Source organism: Nanorana parkeri, unplaced genomic scaffold (assembly GCF_000935625.1).
Source record: "Nanorana parkeri isolate BGI_ZX_2015 unplaced genomic scaffold, ASM93562v1 scaffold3270, whole genome shotgun sequence".
Lineage (NCBI taxonomy): Eukaryota > Metazoa > Chordata > Amphibia > Anura > Dicroglossidae > Nanorana > Nanorana parkeri.
In genome coordinates this window covers 1-18,996 of record NW_017309538.1, presented here as the reverse complement: position 1 = coordinate 18,996, position 18,996 = coordinate 1, and the positions used below count along the sequence as shown (strand labels likewise).

The following is an 18,996-nucleotide window of genomic DNA, read 5'->3' as shown; positions in this document are numbered from 1 at the left end:
CCACCCCCAAACAATGTTTTCCCACCCTTACACACTGCTCTACCTAAAAACCCCCAAATACTTTCCTAAATCCGTGGTCACACGACACGCCAGGTCTAAAAAGTCTTCTCTCCTGAACTGCAGGGTGGGACAATCCATCCTCAAGTGCCCACATTGCTGACCTGTGACATGACCACCTCCTACTGGCTACCCATTGGCAGGGTCTCTAAGACTCCAGCGGTGTGATGAGAACATGGAGAGGGGGTGACAACAAGACCATTTAGTGTTGTGGATTGTGAACTGCAGAGTGGGAGGGTCCATCTTCAAGTGCCCATGTCGCTAACCTGTGACATGACCACTCCCTATTGGTTGCCCATTGGCAGGTTCTTGGTCATGTCACAGGTTAGCGACGTGGACACTTGAAGATGGACCCTCCCAGTCTGCAGTTCATGATCCACAACTCTAAATGGTCTTGTTGTCACCCCCTCTCCATGATGTCATCATGCTGCTGGAATCTTCAAGAACCTGCAACTAATGGGCAACTAATAGGAGGTGAAGACTCCAGCGGCACGATGACATAATTTAGAGGGGGTGACAACAAGACCATTTAGTGTTGTGGATCATGAACTGCAGAGTGGGAGGGTCCATCTTCAAGTGTCCACGTGGCCAACCTGTGAAATGACCACCTCTAATTGGTTGCCCATTGGCCGGGTCTTGAAGACTCCATGGCATGAGGGAAAGGGGGCAGCAACAAGACTGGTAAGTGTTATGGAAGAGCTTCACCAATAGGAGGTGAAGACTCCAGCGGCACGATGACATCATGGAGAGGGGGGTGACAACAAGACCATTTAGAGTTGTGGATCATGAACTGCAGAGTCCATCTTCAAGTGCCCACGTCGCTAACCTGTGACATGACCAAGAACCTGCCAATGGTCAACCAATAGGAGGTGGTCATATCACAGGTTAGCAACGTGGGCACTTGAAGATGGACCCTCCCACTCTGCAGTTCGTGATCCACAACACTAAATGGTCTTGTTGTCACCCCCCTCTGCATGATGTCATCACACTGCTGGAGTCTTCAAGAACCTGCCTATGAGTACCTTCTTTTGGTTGCCCATTGGCAGGGTCTTGAAGACTCCAGCGGCGTGATGACATCATTTAGAGGAGGTGGCAACCAAAACCGGTCAGTGTCCTGGATCGTGAACTGCAAAGTGGGAGGGTCCATCTTCAAGTGCCCACCTGGTTAACCTGTGACATGGCCACCTCCTACTGGCTGCCCATTGGCAGGGTCTGGAAGACTCCGAGGCATGATGGACAGGGGGCAGCTACAAGACTGATTAGTGTTACGGATGAACTGCAGTGGCCAATCAACCGCTCCAAGAAAGGTGGTGGCAAAAGGTCATGTGATGGCGGACTCAGGTGGGTAGCTTTGATGAAGTATGGGAGGAAGGGGGCGGGGTTAATTTTTCCAGGAGGTGGGCATTAAAAGGAGAAATATGAGGCGAGTGAAAACCACTCACCCTCAATAGTTCTAGCCGACGTGTAACAATGAAACTGTCACAGGTCGGCTCAGAAGATCGGGAAGTGAGGGAACACATACCGGCGCTCGCTCGCTTCTCGATCCTGTCCCTGCAGAGAGTGGTGACTGTCACTCACGGCTCCCTGCAGGGATTCCCCCCCCTCCCCGATCCTCCAGCGCTGACTGGCGGAACGGACGGGGGAGGGGGCGGGTACAGCTGGCTCTGTCTCTAGATAGGCAGAGCCAGCTGTCAATCACGCAGCTGGGCGGATACAGACAGCAATGTCGGGATCCGTCCCGGCTGAGGCTTCTCAGTATACCGCAAGTTGTAGCTCCCTATATACTGAGCTTAGGGTGACGGGAGGACGCTAGTTTGTGTCCCCCCATTACCCTGAGGAGAACTATGGGGAAAAACACTGAGCCCATAGTTCTCCTTTAAGTAACATCATCCACCAATAGACACGCACCTTATACAAAGTATCACCACCAGATCCTACTCACCAATGAGGTGGCTGCCAGGAGATCCACATCCTGCGTAGAGAAACAGAAAATCAGCATTAGAATGAACTGGCGGCAGGTCGATTCCCATCCAGCCAATGTTAAAGCGACGCGTCAGCGCGTTAGAACCAAATCGGATTAGAGCGCAGTGCAAGCCAAAGTCCCGTCCCGGCTGCTGCGATTTATTAACCCCGATCAGCAGATCCGTCAACCGAACGGCAATACAGAAGATGTGATAAAATGACGGCATGCGGGACGGAGAATTAATAGATGAATGCGGAATATTAAAATAACAATCGGGGGGAATCATTTGCATTTTTTTTTGCATTAGAGGCAGTGTTGGCTTCTTTGCCCCTCCCCTTCCTGCTGTATGCTGATTGGCTACATTTAATCCACAAAATTCCAATTGTGAAGATTAAGCCCCTCCCCCCCAAGTGAAGATAAATACACAGGTGAGAGCTGAAGGATTTGTGTCTATTCGGTCCTGAGATTTATAACCCGGCCAGGCTTGTGACCTGAACTTTCTCTGCTGCAGTTATACAAATACAACTGGGTCACCTCCCCGCCCCCGGCCTGTGATTGGTCAGTGTGCAGCAGCAGACTGATGAGGTTGCTTCTCTGTTCTGTCTTCCTGTCAGCCCAGATTACATAGAACGACCAGGCCTCCTCCCCTGCCAGATAAGAGCTGTGCTGTGTGGCACTGAGCGGTGTAAATATCAGGACTGCATGGACAGACATACAAATCCTTCGGACGGGCTGGCACACGTGAAGTGAGTGAACATAAAATGTCTACAGGAGGACCATAGACAGGATATCCCCTCCCGGGAAACCAACACCTCCCCCCCCCCCTCCGGAGTGACCGACACACATCTCTACAGACTATGCCGTGGCCCCAGGAAGTGAACACCCCGTGCAGTGCCTGGACAAGCGGTGATAGGAAAGGAAAGCTCCGGCGGGTTCACCTGGCCTTCTGCAGCCAGAGAATGTCTACGTCTATCCAGCTGGAAGAAAGACAATTATTATATACAACATCACCATACACGGCCCAATCCCCGTACAACCAGCACCACATCTACCAAAACCAGGTCAGAGGAGGGCCACATAGTCCACCCAATCCATCTCTATCCAAGAGCAGATACCAGTGACCCTTCCCTCCCTGCAGATACCCGTGACCCTTCCCTCCCTGCAGATACCCGTGACCCCTCCCTCCCTGCAGATACCCGTGACCCCTCCCTCCCTGCAGATACCCGTGACCCCTCCCTCCCTGCAGATACCTGTGACCTATTTTTTCGTACATAATCCGAATACATTTACATTAAATTCTTCACTTACCACTTTGATGTCACTTTTGAGCCGCGTGATTCCCGCCCTCTCGCTCTTCGTCGCTCCGACGGCCCCCAGCTCGCGGATGGAAATGGCCGGACTGGCCATCGTGTCCATGGACCGCACTGTGCAGGATAATAAACCCGATAATTATTAATAAATGAATTATTAAAGAAAATAATTTGCAGATTATTAGACTCGGGGCGGGGAAAGGAGGGCGGGGACTTTTCTTCGGAGAGAAGGTCGTGGTTGTGAGTCGCTTCATTACACGTGTGGACGTACAGTCAATGGGGTTTGCTTTGATCCCACCTCCCCAACACACACCTATCTCTCCCTACTAGGAATGAGCTCAGATTCAGACCGAACCCAAACCCCTCAGAACCCGTAAGGAACGAGGGGCCTCCTGCCCAGTCCAGGGCATTCCCCACCCCCACAGCGGCACATGACCAAAGGGCGGGATGCTTGTCCTTTCATCAATGGCCATCTTAGGTCAATGTCATTGTGGCCCATGTACGGTCAATGACATCACAGCATCCCACCCCTTTGCTTGTGTGCAGTTGAGGGCAGTGAATCGCCCGGCCGCAGCTGATTGGGCGGCAGCCAAAAGAGCTTCCTTTCTTCCTTGGCCTGAACCTCAACTCATCCCGACTCCTCCAATCAACACTGGGGGCCTAAGGTCATAGGCAGCACTTCCAGGTATGAAGGACCATGCAAGGAGGACTTGTACACTGGACTTCCCTTCACTTCTGGCATGGCAGGTCAGGGAGAGGCGAGTATATGCTGCTGGGCAGGACAACGGTGGAGGTGGAGCCAGGGCCGGATCTACTCTCTCTCCTGCCCCAAGGCCAGGTTCCTCAATGCGCCCCCCTACCCACCAAACCTCCCCCCTCCCCATGGAGAATGGTAGACCTGTCGAGATCACTTGTACAAAACAAGCGGCGGCTTCCCCGCTGTACATATAGCGCTGCCTGCCCAAAGCCGGGCTAAATGTAGAAAACAACTACCCATCTGGCGCCTGGAAATGCATGTCCCGGGAGATAGGAATTCCACGCCCCTGCGGCCCCGAGGCCGGGCCTTGGTTGGCCTTGTGGGAAATCCGGCCCTGGGTGGAGGTGGACTTGCCTCTAAATGTCCTAAAGTGACCGGTTGCTTTGCTCCATGAGGGTTCACTTCAGGTCATTTAGCAGGAAGTCAACCTCCACCTCGGCTCCCCAGACCCCACCAGTGCACCACAGTCATAGCAATCATTCCTTAGTACATACCGCTTCTCTCTACCTCCACCAACATGTACAGTGCACCATAGTCATAGCCATCGTTCCTTAGTACCTACCGCTTCTCTCCACCTCCAACCTTGTTCCCTAGACCCCACCATCATGTACAATGCACCATAGTCATAGCAATCGTTCCTTAGTACATACCGCTTCTCTCCACTCCAAACTCCTTTCCACTTAGGATGTGGTGAAGAAGGCTCTTCATGTCCGAAGGGCTAAGGTTCATGAGGCTCTCGGTGGCCTCCTCAGCTATAAAACACAGAGGAGTACATGTATCATATCTATAACATACGAATGCGAGACATAAAAGTGCTCCTCAACGTGATGCCGGGGAAGAGGGGGGGGTGGGATTTCCCAACACTTCCTGTCCTGTAGACCCAACAGGAGTTCCTCCAATAGTTGTCCCTACCAGAAGGGTTTTACCTCCATCAAGAGTTTGGATTCAACTTGACTTTCCATCTTGACGCCAATGGTCAGCAGGTCAATCCAAGATGGTGAACGGGTGGTCTGTGTACCCCAATGGGTACACAGACGGCAATTAAATCGTGACGGGTTGTGCTGCTTATGGTGGGATATGGCCAGACGTAATGGATGATTACAGAAGGGACAACAATAAAAGGCATTCCCGGCAATAATTTCTAGGGGCTTACCTGAGCACTGCAGGGAGTGGGACAGTTCTGTGGCCATCACCTGGATGATGAGCCCAATTCTTAAACGGAACATCTCGGCAAAGAGAGACGGCTGGGTCCTCATATACATCGCCAGGTACACCATGATTTCCTGAGGGGATGGAAATGGACTGGTCAGTGCTGGAGTGCCACCATCCATTGACGGTCAGTGCTGGAGTGCCACCATCCATTGACGGTCAGTGCTGGAGTGCCACCATCCATTGACGGTCAGTGCTGGAGTGCCACCATCCATTGACGGTCAGTGGAGGAGTGCCACCATCCATTGACGGTCAGTGCTGGAGTGCCACCATCTATTGATGGTCAATAGTAAAGTGCCACCATAAATTGGTGGTCAGTGGGGCCTCAGATGAAAGATCTGTAGAGCATCAAAAATGTCCAAGAAGAATACAAAGTCAAGTTTCGGGAGCCCATAGTTCTCCCATTGTGCAATCCCCCCCGCCCCCCGTCCTACTGCCACTGGCTGAGCCCTGTACTATATGGGTCCGCAGAGGAAGACGGGGTTCCATACCTGTGTGAGGATGGAGATGCTCATATTCTGCTCGCTGGCATCATCAATTAACCGGATCAGCTTGTCGTACGGCAACGGCCTGCGTGGAATGACAAAGACCAAAATTCAAAGATGGATTTCAATTGGTTCTTATGGATTTACTGGTTTTTCAGTGTAAAAAAAAAATAAAAAGCATAAAAAAATAAATAAAACACAACTGAGCAGAACCCGAAATATTTATAAGGAACGCACGCAGTAATGGTCTTCTCTCGTGGCTCAGGAGGCAACCCAACCGTCAGTTGTTTCTGGTGGGACAAAAGATCCGTGCAGGCCTAAAGATAAAGAAAAAAATTCTGCTCACTACATACAGAACATTGCTATTCCCTCCGCCCGGAAGCAGCGGACTCTCGCCCTCCGCCCGGAAGCAGCGGACTCTCGCCCTCCGCCCGGAAGCAGCGGACTCTCGCCCTCCGCCCGGAAGCAGCGGACTCTCGCCCTCCGCCCGGAAGCAGCGGACTCTCGCCCTCCGCCCGGAAGCAGCGGACTCTCGCCCTCCGCCCGGAAGCAGCGGACTCTCGCCCTCCGCCCGGAAGCAGCGGACTCTCGCCCTCCGCCCGGAAGCAGCGGACTCTCGCCCTCCGCCCGGAAGCAGCGGACTCTCGCCCTCCGCCCGGAAGCAGCGGACTCTCGCCCTCCGCCCGGAAGCAGCGGACTCTCGCCCTCCGCCCGGAAGCAGCGGACTCTCGCCCTCCGCCCGGAAGCAGCGGACTCTCGCCCTCCGCCCGGAAGCAGCGGACTCTCGCCCTCCGCCCGGAAGCAGCGGACTCTCGCCCTCCGCCCGGAAGCAGCGGACTCTCGCCCTCCGCCCGGAAGCAGCGGACTCTCGCCCTCCGCCCGGAAGCAGCGGACTCTCGCCCTCCGCCCGGAAGCAGCGGACTCTCGCCCTCCGCCCGGAAGCAGCGGACTCTCGCCCTCCGCCCGGAAGCAGCGGACTCTCGCCCTCCGCCCGGAAGCAGCGGACTCTCGCCCTCCGCCCGGAAGCAGCGGACTCTCGCCCTCCGCCCGGAAGCAGCGGACTCTCGCCCTCCGCCCGGAAGCAGCGGACTCTCGCCCTCCGCCCGGAAGCAGCGGACTCTCGCCCTCCGCCCGGAAGCAGCGGACTCTCGCCCTCCGCCCGGAAGCAGCGGACTCTCGCCCTCCGCCCGGAAGCAGCGGACTCTCGCCCTCCGCCCGGAAGCAGCGGACTCTCGCCCTCCGCCCGGAAGCAGCGGACTCTCGCCCTCCGCCCGGAAGCAGCGGACTCTCGCCCTCCGCCCGGAAGCAGCGGACTCTCGCCCTCCGCCCGGAAGCAGCGGACTCTCGCCCTCCGCCCGGAAGCAGCGGACTCTCGCCCTCCGCCCGGAAGCAGCGGACTCTCGCCCTCCGCCCGGAAGCAGCGGACTCTCGCCCTCCGCCCGGAAGCAGCGGACTCTCGCCCTCCGCCCGGAAGCAGCGGACTCTCTGGTAGCCACGAACTTGCAGATATCAGACATGAGGTGAGAGATCACCAGGTGTATGTGTGAGGCAGAAATCCAGTGATCTCCTAACTTCCTGTATGAGCTGACAACGCTGTATCTGCTGCTGTGCAATCACAAGCAGTGTTGTCATCCTTGGAGGGGCTTTAGGATTACAAAAGCCCCCCCCCCATCTCTGTTGTATAAGGGGGACGCGCGCTGTAGTCCAGCAGGAAAACCTCAAGCAGGGCCTGTTACCTCATCCAGAGCTTCCACTTTCTTCTTCAGGATCCCAGCAATGAAGCGAATTAGAGACCATTGACGAGAAGATCCGACTTTACCATACAGGTCAACCAACAAGTCCTTCACCGTGACACCGGGCTGACCGTACATCTGTGTGTCCCAATCCAGTCCCCTGACAAAGAATGAAGGGACAAGACAACATTAAATTTTTTTACACACGGGTCGGGGGCCCTGGACTCACTTCATGGTATACAGGAGGTACAGAATGTTGGCTTGCTCCTGGACATTGGAGGTTTCCCGTAAAATGTCCACCACGGCAGCAAAGTCCGTCTGTCCTGATGGATCCTCCGGAAGCTCCATCACTTCATGGAGAGCTGGAATCTGAAGGATATGGATTGGTCTCATTAGCATCTTTGCTGGTCAATGAACGGACTTTGTCCCGGCAAACCCAACTATCTGTAGCTCGGTCAATGATCACATGACTAAGCAGCATTGTGAACTATCTGCGGGATCCCCATCCTCAGCACCTACTCATGTTCAATGCAGATGATCACAGAGGGTACACCAAACATTTGTAGCCGCACAGAGAAGCAACGCACCAGCTGGAGCACCAAATCTGTATCCAGCTTCAAAAATCACCACAGAAGAGATCCGCCTCTCATTGGACAATCATGTCCCAATGTTGTCATTATCAGAAACCCAGGAATGAGCAATGTCATACTGCAGCTGCAGGAGCGAGTGAGTGCATGCGGACCAGAAGTAACACCAAAAAGATGCTCGGTGATCGGATTAAGGTGACTGAGTTGTCCATGTTGGAAATAAATACTGGGGGTGTCCTCAACTTCTTTTAAAGCGAGGAAGCCACTTGGATGAGTGGTGTAACATTACTGAACAAGTCTAGATGAATGGGACTAACTATACACCTCTGACCATCACACCTATATGAACTGGTTGGACATCCCATTCCAAAACCATGGCAGTTGATATGGAGTTGCCCCTTTGTGACTACAACATCCTCCCTTTTCTGGGAAGACTTTCCACAAGATTTTGGAGAGTCTGTTGGAACCTGTGTCCATTTGTGAGGTCAGTTACTGATGTTGGATGAGAAGACCTGGCTCACCATCAGCGTTCCAGTTCATCCCAAAAGGTGTTCTAAGGAGGTTTAAGGTCAGGGCTCTGTGCAGATCATTTGTGTGGAGTTCCACCACATCAAACTGGTCACACCATGTCTTTATGGAGCTGGCTTTGTAGACACGGGACAGTCATGGTGGAACAGAAAAGGGTCTTCACCAAACTGTTACCACATGGTTGGAAGAGCACAATCGTCTACAATGTCTGAATGTTCTAGTTTTAACAGACTTTCACTGGAGACACCCGAGTTTGGAGGGGTCCCAATTCATCCCAAAGGTGTTCAGTCGGGTTGAGGTCAGGGCTCTGTGCAGGACATTCGTGTTCCTCCACACCATGTCTTTATGGAACTGGCTTTGTACACAGGGGACAGTCGGAGTCTTCACCAAACTGTTACCACAAGGATGGAAGACCACCATTGTCTACAATGTCTTTGTATGGTGTAGTATTAACTGGACCCTTCACTGGAGACACCTGAGCTCAACCATTTGGAGGGGTTCCAATTCATCCCAAGTTCAGTAGGGTTGAGGTCAGGGCTCTGTGCAGGACATTTGTGTTCCACCACACCAAACTGGTCACACCATGTCTTTAGGGACAGTCATGGTGGAAGAGCACAACTGTCTACAATGACTTTGTATGAGGTAGTATTAACTGAAGCCTTCACTGGTAACCACTTGGACAGGGGGGGGGTCCATATATACGTAGGTGTGATGGCCAGGCGTCCAGAAACCTTTGACTATATAGTGTATATACAATCTGGATCATCTTATAGGAACACCAGAGGTACTGCAGGTGTCATGTTCAGCAACAATTGTCTACAGTGCCTCTCTATGGTGTAATAATAACCGAACCGTCACTGGAAACACCTGAACTCCATCATTTGAGGGGGGTCCATCTAATTTTGGCCAGAGGTAGGTGTTCTGGTCAACACAATTGTGACCATATAGTCCATCCAAGAAGACTACAATGACAATTACACTCCTACTGCCTAGGGACGGGAGAGTAAACGCAATGAACCCTTCACTGGAGACACCTGAATTCCATCATTTGGAGGAGGGTCCATCTAATTTTGGCCATAAGTAGGTGTAATGGTCAACAAAATTGTGACCATATAGTCTACCTATGAAGAATACAATGACAAATGAACTCCAAATTTTGACCACGGCTAGGCGTGATGGTCAGGTGACCACAACCTTTTGACTAAATACTATAGACGTGGAGCAGGTCCATAGAAAAAACAAGTTACAGTTGATATATTTTCATGGATATTAGTGTTCCTTAATGTACAAACGTGTTACCTTGCTGTCGTGCTGCTGTTGGGGGGCATAATCCAACAAGTCGAAGGAGGGCTGGGATGACTTTAACAGGTTGCTAGGCAGATACATGTGTACATCTAGAAAGAGAAGATACATATTTTGCACAAAGAATTGTTGCAAAAAAAGTTAAAAAAAACGTATTCAGGTCTGAAAAGAATTATGATAAGCATACGCTTGTGTTGATGAAAAGAAAGAACGTTGACCGTTTGGTACTCCATTACTTGGGCACACATTGGGTTAACAGGCCGGAATCACCATTTAGAATAAGGAATCTCATATATCAAGTCATACACACTCCAATACTCATTCTGGGGCCTTCCATAAACTGTTACCACAAGCTTGGATGAGCACAATTGTCTATATGACTTTGTATGATGGAGTATTAACAGAACCCTTCACTGGAGACACCTGAACTCCATCATTTGGAGGAGGGTCCATCTAATTTTGGCCATAGGTAGGTGGTATGGTCAACAAAATTGTGACCATATAGTCCACCCAAGAAGACTACAATGACAATTGAACTCCTACTGCCTAAGGACGGGAGAGTAAATGCAATGAACCCTTCACTGGAGACACCTGAATTCCATCATTTGGAGGAGGGTCCATCTAATTTTGGCCATAAGTAGGTGTAATGGTCAACAAAATTGTGACCATATAGTCTACCTATGAAGAATACAATGACAAGTGAACTCCTACTGCCTAGTGACGGGAGAGGAAACACAATGAGATCTAGGAGAACCCTAAGTATGGGCAATGGCATCCTATTAGCCTAAATACCCAGCTTTCTATAGAAAAGCCAAAATCTCTCTTATCGTTATGGTAAGACGCTGCGATTCTCCCAGAACAGGGCTGAAATAAGGGATCCTGACACTTTCTGAAGGACATCTCCAAGACCTTCCAAGATGTAGTAACTTGACAGTGTCTCTAAGAGTATATCCTTATATCAGGGGTTGGTAGGTCCTCAAGTGCCAGTATCCTTACAACAGGTAAAGGCAACAAAGTCCTAAGGAACTTCTGCAGGATCGAGATAGCTTTTTGTTAAGCTCCACAGCTATAAAACGCAATGCTTGGGGCCTAATGTGCCCTTCCTCAGGTGTAACTTCAACGTCTTCGGTAGCTTGAACAGTTCACCCATCTATAATAACTATGCATGTTGCCTAGTGTAGCTTTAAATTGACATGGTTCTCCAAAAAAAGGTCCCTGCCAAAGAAACTTCCTTATGGGACACACTTCTGGGAGTCTTAAATACATGGTCTCCATCTGTGCCTCCATCTACATCACACAAGTTACATAGGGGTCAAGGACTGAAAACATAGAGCGCAGCTGGTCACCAGGGATGTCCTGGAAGATGCAGAAGCTCTTCAAGACCACCAAGCCAGGAGGCACTGGTGGTGAAGCTGACCTTCTCTGTTGCACAGGCTCGGATTCCCTACAAGGCCACCGAGGCCCGGCCTCGGGGCGGCAGGGCGCAGAGGGGCGGCAGCAGTGTCCTTGTGGGCAAGTTCCAGGCTTCGGGCGGTCAGTTGCCCACTCTACATTTAGTCCTGCTTTGCACAAGTAGGACTAAATGTAGAGTGAGGGAAGCCGATTGTTCGTTTACATGTCCTCTCGGCGATGTCACCGAGATCACATGTAAAAAGTCTGCAGCCAACCCCCCCTCCCCTTCCTGTATTGGATGTGACACGGTCAATAAAGAGAACCTGTCGCCTCCAATTGCTATCACACAGGGGATTGTTTTCTCCTGTGTGGTAGCAATAAAGTTAGTTGGAAAAAAAAATTACATTGATTAAAAAATACAAAATTTAAAAAAATATATGAAATAAAAAAAACAAAAAGGTGATTAAAAAGTAAAAAATAAGAAAATAATTATAAAAAATAAACAATAAGATAAAAAAATATGAAAAAGTAAATAAAAAAATTGATTAAAAAAATAAATAAAAATGTAAAAAATAAGAAACAATTAAATAAAAAAAGTGATAAAAAATAAAGAAACAGTAAAAAATTTTTTGTTTTAAACTAACCCCACCATCTGGTTGCCATTCTCCATTGATGGGAAGAGGGGGGTTGGCAGGAGGGGGGGCATTGCAGGGAGGTTTCTTAGAAGACACGGTTGTTTCAAATGTCAACTTCTAAAGACATAAAAGCAAACGATATTGTCTATAAAAGAGAGAGTAAAGGAAATCCCTTACCCTGCACATTGAGACTTCTGGCCTTTGTGCGAAGGGATATGAGGTCCCGAGTGCTGTGAATGGCCGCTTTGAAGCGATTCAGACCCCCTTTCTGCGTGGCAGGTGACGGTTTGGACGTGCTGGTGCTCAAAAGATGGCTGAGATACTGAGCCACCTCATCCTCGGAGTCTTCTGTAGAGAGGAATCGGGAATGAAAAAGGGAGATGAGAGAGAATGACCCCTGACCAGCACATCCATAAAGAACGTCTCGGCAATCCAACAGAAGCAACGTGGGTAATGCAGGTGAGAGCATGCAAAGGCAGAAGATAAAAAGAGATGGAAGACCATGCTTTGCAGCCAACAAGCTGAACATCCTAAATACACTCCAACCCGATTTCATTGTCAGAATATAGAATTAGAAATTAGGGATGAACCAATACCGATGCTAGTATTGGTGCCGATAACAAGTGCTCGCACCAAATGCTCCCGATGCCTATCCAGATACCAGAACTTCCGGTATGAGGAAGCCAAGCGGCGAGTCGTTACACGTTGCCCGGCTTCCTGATACCAGGGAGCATGGAGCTGGCTACCCGCTCAATTTAGGAAGCCAGGGGGGTGGTTAATGACTCACTTGCTAGCTTCCCCATTGGCCGGGAATCCAGCTCCATGCTTCCTTGTCACTTGGCGACGAGGGAGAATTGAGCCAACTTCCGGGCCAATCAGGAAGCTGGGCAGCTCGCCACCCGGCTTCCAGAATGGTTGGGAAGCTGGCCAAATCAGGAAACGGAGCGGCTAGTCATTACCTGCCCCTCGGCTTCCTGATTGGCCAGAAAGCGGCTCCAAGCTTCCTCGTCACCAAAGATGAATTGAGCCAGCTTCCCGGCCAATCAGGAAGCCGGGCGGCAACTCTGGCTTCCCGATTGCATGGAGCCGGCTTTCTGACCAATCGGGAAGCCAGAGGGTGGGTTATGACTTGCTGCTTGGCTTCCTGATTGGCTAGCTTCTTGACCAATCAGGAAGCCGGGCAGCGAGTCATTACACGCTGCCCAGCTTCCTGATTGGCCATGAAGCCGGCTCCATGCTACCTCGTCACCTGGTAACAAGGGAGCATGGAGACCGCTTCCCGGCTAATCAGGAAGCTGGGCAGCGTGTAATGACTTTCCGGAGCTGCCCGGCTTCCCGATTAGCCGGTAGGCGGTCTCCATGCTCCCTTGTTACCAGTTTCCTTATTGGGACTTACGGTATCGGTGTGCATCCCTATTAGAAATAGAACAGCCCAATTGGCTTTCAGTTCCGATTCTGGAGCAGCTGTGCGTGGCAACCAATCAGCATCTCTCTTTCATTTTCAAATCTGAACTGAACAAACTGAAGAGAGAAGCTGATTGGTTGAGATGTGCAACTGCTCCAGGTTTGATAAAAATTCCCCCCAATGCGTTCAAAGTCCAACGGTTCAATGTCTTTAGAAAAGCAGCCAAAGCCTCAGCAGAAAAGCAGGGTGCTGCATAGAAGGATCCTTGCTTTGTGTGGAAGCAGTGGTCCCTCTGCAGAGGTCAGGCAGGACCCCCTATTGAGTCAGCTAGGAGGTCTCCAAATCAGCAGGCAGCATGAGCTTTGTTGATTGGAGAGCTGAAGTGGCATGTGGGACCGTTGTAGAGAGACCACAGACAGCAAGGGTTACTATAATGCAACAAAGAAAGGATGACAACGCTTTTGGAGAATGAGAAACGCAGCAAAGACTGTTGTCACCTTTACGCAGGAAGCTCAATCTCCGGAGTTTTACTGGTAGGTATAGCTAGCGGTAAAGACATTTTTAAAAACAAATAGGATGCCTTCTATGAGACGTCGTGCCTGTAGGCACACTTTAAATATTTTTGGGGTTAGGAACTTAGTTGGTTGTGGATGAATTAGTCTCGATCTATTTCGGAAACATTTCATGCTTCTTTTTTTTGTGTATATTTTCAATGAACGTTCCATTCTCCAGCAGTTGCCGCTTCCTACCATGCACCTATCCTGTGAAAGTCACCGGTGACAACTGAGCACGCGTGGAAAAAAAAAAAAGACAGCACACCTCCAAATGGCAAAGATGGACAACAGTTAAAAGAACTCCTTTCAGAAGCGTGGCCAGGAAAGTGATTTTTGGATCAGGACACGAATGGGACCTCCGGATCTCGGACCGAGAATTTATTTTGACTATTAAACTGCTTTGCCACTTTTTTTTCTTCCACCTAGTTGTCCGTGCTTTCCTCCTCTTACCATCATCGGCTGACGGAGCCACATGCAGAGGCGACTCTGGCTCCTGCACAATGATTGGCTGGCCCTCGTGCGAGCCACTCCCCCAGGCACACAGCTTACCCTCCATACCGGTGTCCATGAAGCTAAGGTGTTTGCAGCAGGATGTGGTAAGGAAGTCAGACAAGCCCCCAGTCTGTGTCCTGAAATCACCAAGGAAAGGAGACAATTTAGGAAGATCTACACCCGACCCCAATGAATGCATCACTAGGAGGCACAGGGGTCCCCAGCAGGTCCTGATTCCTCTATATAGATCTTTAGTCATCACTAGTGGGATCCCCAGCAGAAGGAAGGAGGTCCTGATCCCTCTATATAGATCTTAATTATCACTAGAGGGATCCCCAGCAGAAGGAAGGAGGTCCTGATCCCTCTATATAGATCTTAATTATCACTAGAGGGATCCCCAGCAGAAGGAAGGAGGTCCTGATCCCTCTATATAGATCTTAATTATCACTAGAGGGATCCCCAGCAGAAGGAAGGAGGTCCTGATCCCTCTATATAGATCTTAATTATCACTAGAGGGATCCCCAGCAGAAGGAAGGAGGTCCTGATCCCTCTATATAGATCTTAATTATCACTAGAGGGATCCCCAGCAGAAGGAAGGAGGTCCTGATCCCTCTATATAGATCTTAATTATCACTAGAGGGATCCCCAGCAGAAGGAAGGAGGTCCTGATCCCTCTATATAGATCTTAATTATCACTAGAGGGATCCCCAGCAGAAGGAAGGAGGTCCTGATCCCTCTATATAGATCTTAATTATCACTAGAGGGATCCCCAGCAGAAGGAAGGAGGTCCTGATCCCTCTATATAGATCTTAATTATCACTAGAGGGATCCCCAGCAGAAGGAAGGAGGTCCTGATCCCTCTATATAGATCTTAATTATCACTAGAGGGATCCCCAGCAGAAGGAAGGAGGTCCTGATCCCTCTATATAGATCTTAATTATCACTAGAGGGATCCCCAGCAGAAGGAAGGAGGTCCTGATCCCTCTATATAGATCTTAATTATCACTAGAGGGATCCCCAGCAGAAGGAAGGAGGTCCTGATCCCTCTATATAGATCTTAATTATCACTAGAGGGATCCCCAGCAGAAGGAAGGAGGTCCTGATCCCTCTATATAGATCTTAATTATCACTAGAGGGATCCCCAGCAGAAGGAAGGAGGTCCTGATCCCTCTATATAGATCTTAATTATCACTAGAGGGATCCCCAGCAGAAGGAAGGAGGTCCTGATCCCTCTATATAGATCTTAATTATCACTAGAGGGATCCCCAGCAGAAGGAAGGAGGTCCTGATCCCTCTATATAGATCTTAATTATCACTAGAGGGATCCCCAGCAGAAGGAAGGAGGTCCTGATCCCTCTATATAGATCTTAATTATCACTAGAGGGATCTCCAGCAGGAGGAAGGAAGTCATCAAATGATAATGAAATGATAAAGCTTTATGCATACCTGGCACCCCCAAAGTATCCATCCTGGAGTTTCCTGAGAGTAGCTAACACGGCCGGATCCAAGTCGTTTCCAGACTCATCTAGGAGGAAAATCAGAGGAGAGGTGCAAGTTCAGGGACAACGTCTTGTAGTGCTGCTCATGCTTACATGTACTGACAGAGGTTTCATTGTTAAGGTGTATCTAAACCCAAGAACATCAATGTCAAATATTGCAGCTTACCCGTCCTTAGATATGGTGGCTGCATTAGTTTTCTTTTCCTTGCCTTTATTGTAACCTAGTGATCCTGCCAGGAACGCACTTCCTGTACTGTATCTATTTTAGGTGGCTGTGGATACTACATGTACATAAAGTCCATTGACAGCACCAAACAAGACCAAGCACGAGAGTCCTAAAGCTTGTAATAATAGAATGGGTTCACAAATGACGACACAGAACAGATTTCAATTTTCCATCAGAGACCAGATACATTACCTAGCATGGTTTGAGACACGGGAAAGGTGACGGTTGGCCGCCCGGTCATCCTCCATCTTCTGCACAAGTAGGACAAGTCGGTCCGTAACATTTCTACGATCATCCGGTTATCCAGGGCTAGATAAAATTGTTGCTGATCTATAAACTGTAAAAGGGAGATGATAAAATAAAAAATCAGTAAATAGTCCTAAAGTGCAGAAAATAACATGTATTGTGGTGTAATACAACATTTTAGCCACTAGATGGAGCTGAGGAGAAAAGGGAAATACACACTCATGGCCACTAGATGGAGCCAAGGAAACACACACTCATAGGCACTAGATGAGTGTGTCTTTCCTATGCTCCTCAGCTCCATCTAGTGGCCATGAGTGTGCATTTCCTATGCTCTACAGCTTCATGGCCACTAGATACAACTGAGGAGCATAGGAAATACATACTCATGGCCACCAGATAGAGCTGAGGAGGACAGGAAATACATACTCATGGCCACTAGATGGAGCTGAGGAGAATAGGAAAAACACACATCTAGTGGCCATGAGTGTGCATTTCCGATGCTCTTCAGCTTCATCAAGTGGCCATGAGTATGCATTTCCGATGCTCTTCAGCTTCATCTAGTGGCCATGAGTATGTTTCATCTAGTGGCCATGAGTGTGTATTTCCTGTCCTCCTCAGCTCCATCTGATGGCCATGAGTGTGTATTTCCTGTCCTCCTCAGCTCCATCTAGTGGCCATGAGTGTGTATTTCCGATGCTCTTCAGCTTGATCAAGTGGCCATGAGTGTGTATTTCCTATGCTCTACAGCTTCATGGCCACTAGATAAAACTGAGGAGCATAGGAAATACATACTCATGCCCACCAGATAGAGCTGAGGACAGGAAATACATACTCATGGCCACCAGATAGAGCTGAGGACAGGAAATACACACTCATGGCCACTAGATGAAGCTGAAGAGCATTGGAAATACACACTCATGGCCACCAGATGGAGCTGAGGAGGACAGGAAATACACACTAATGGCCACTAGATGAAACATACTCATGGCCACTAGATGAAGCTGAAGAGCATCGGAAATACACACTCATGGCCACTAGATGGGGCCTGAGGAGCATAGGAAAAAATACACACACTCATGGCCACTAGATGGAGCTGAGGACAGGAAATACACACTCATGGCCACCAGATAGAGCATAGGAAATACACACTCATGGCCACTAGATGAAACCGAGCATAGCAAATACATAGTCATGGCCACTAGATGGAGCTGAGGAGCATCGTAAGCAGCAGCAGGAAGGGACAGGAAGTGAGGGGATATCTTCCAGTTGGGGCACCAGTTCTGGTGACAACTGTAAGGGCCCGGACATGTTTGATTATTTTTGAACTTGGCCCAGTTGACCAGACACAGAGCTGAATACCTGGGGAGTAAATGCGAAGATGTTCTGTCGAATGCTGTACAGTTTGGAGGTTCCCAAGACGCCCATATTTCTGTACGGCCTCCCGGTCAGGTGCATCTTTTTATTGCGTCCTTTGCGGAAATAAAAGTATCAATTAGATGGATCGTCGCTGCAAAGTATTACACTGTAACTATAAACAGCACAAGTACAATCGGGTGTCGACTGGCGCCCCCTGCTGACCCCTCCATGCCACTACAGGACACAGCAGAAACACTCACCCAGCCTGGCATATATGTGGCTCAGGATCCGGGCGGGCTGAACTCTGATGGGGTTCACACTGGCCATCGTCTCCACCTGTATACCGTGTGCCTTAAGGATATCATGGATCTCCTCAGTCTCTGCCAGGATGCACACTACAAGAGGCACAGGGAACAAAATCAGATCAATGTCACTTCTCATTACTTATTTTCAGCATACATGGACCACGTCCGGTGGATAAAAGCTTGTGTTCACATGGAGGACTAGAGACTCACTCTAAAACTGAACTCCAAGGAGGATATAAAATACTAGGAATGCACCGATACCATTTTTCCAGACCGAGTACGAGTACCGATACTTCTCCTCAAATGATCGTCCATACCAATTACCAATAGCTTTTCATGCGACAGTCTTTCTAAAACAATACAGACTAGTGATTGTAGGAGAGTGGTGGAGCACCAGGGTCCAGTCGCAGCTGCAACCTCTGTGGCCCTGATAGTTCTGCCACTGGCTCTAAGCTGTAGAGGGACTACAAATCCCAGCAATACATTATACAGTAATGCAGAATACCACCAGCTATAGAGGACTACAAATCCCAGCAAAGCATTGTACAGCAATACAGAATACCACCACCAGCTATAGAGGACTACAAATCCCAGCAATACATTATACAGTAATGCAGAATACCACCACCAGCTATAGAGGACTACAAATCCCCTCAATCGTCTCTATTATTATTTACCCTGAACAACCACGTCTGGTTTGGGGACTGTAGAAAATCTCCTGTTTAATGGATCGATCTCTCCCGGAGCGAGGAAACCCTGGAGGATGAGAGAGGACGGGGCAAAGAAAAAAAGATAAGAAATGTGGTTTTATCTTCCATATGCGAGGGAGAGGGAGGAGAGGCGAGAGAGAGAGAGAGAGAGAGCAAGAGAGAGAGAGAGAGAGAGGGAGAGAGAGAGAGAGAGAGGGAGAGAGGGGGAGAGAGAGAGAGGGAGGAGAGGCGAGAGAGAGAGAGAG

At 49.6% G+C, this 18,996-nt stretch overlaps 1 protein-coding gene across 1 annotated transcript in view; it reads right to left on the bottom strand.

Annotated features, from left to right (window-relative positions):
• LOC108802988 (phosphorylase b kinase regulatory subunit alpha, skeletal muscle isoform-like) overlaps positions 1 to 18,824 on the bottom strand; it is a gene marked incomplete at its 5' end in the record, with an annotated part of 22,898 nt that extends 4,074 nt beyond the window's left edge. Inside the window, 16 exons of the mRNA XM_018574836.1 lie at positions 2,000 to 2,029; positions 3,329 to 3,444; positions 4,738 to 4,839; positions 5,241 to 5,370; positions 5,788 to 5,866; positions 6,019 to 6,098; positions 7,518 to 7,674; positions 7,744 to 7,883; positions 9,929 to 10,023; positions 12,136 to 12,306; positions 14,467 to 14,546; positions 15,856 to 15,934; positions 16,327 to 16,471; positions 17,740 to 17,849; positions 17,997 to 18,131; positions 18,719 to 18,824. Coding sequence (XP_018430338.1) covers positions 2,000 to 2,029; positions 3,329 to 3,444; positions 4,738 to 4,839; positions 5,241 to 5,370; positions 5,788 to 5,866; positions 6,019 to 6,098; positions 7,518 to 7,674; positions 7,744 to 7,883; positions 9,929 to 10,023; positions 12,136 to 12,306; positions 14,467 to 14,546; positions 15,856 to 15,934; positions 16,327 to 16,471; positions 17,740 to 17,849; positions 17,997 to 18,131; positions 18,719 to 18,824 — 1,755 coding nt within the window. The remainder of the gene's footprint in view (positions 1 to 1,999; positions 2,030 to 3,328; positions 3,445 to 4,737; positions 4,840 to 5,240; positions 5,371 to 5,787; positions 5,867 to 6,018; positions 6,099 to 7,517; positions 7,675 to 7,743; positions 7,884 to 9,928; positions 10,024 to 12,135; positions 12,307 to 14,466; positions 14,547 to 15,855; positions 15,935 to 16,326; positions 16,472 to 17,739; positions 17,850 to 17,996; positions 18,132 to 18,718) is intronic.
• Positions 18,825 to 18,996: the final 172 nt, after the last annotated feature.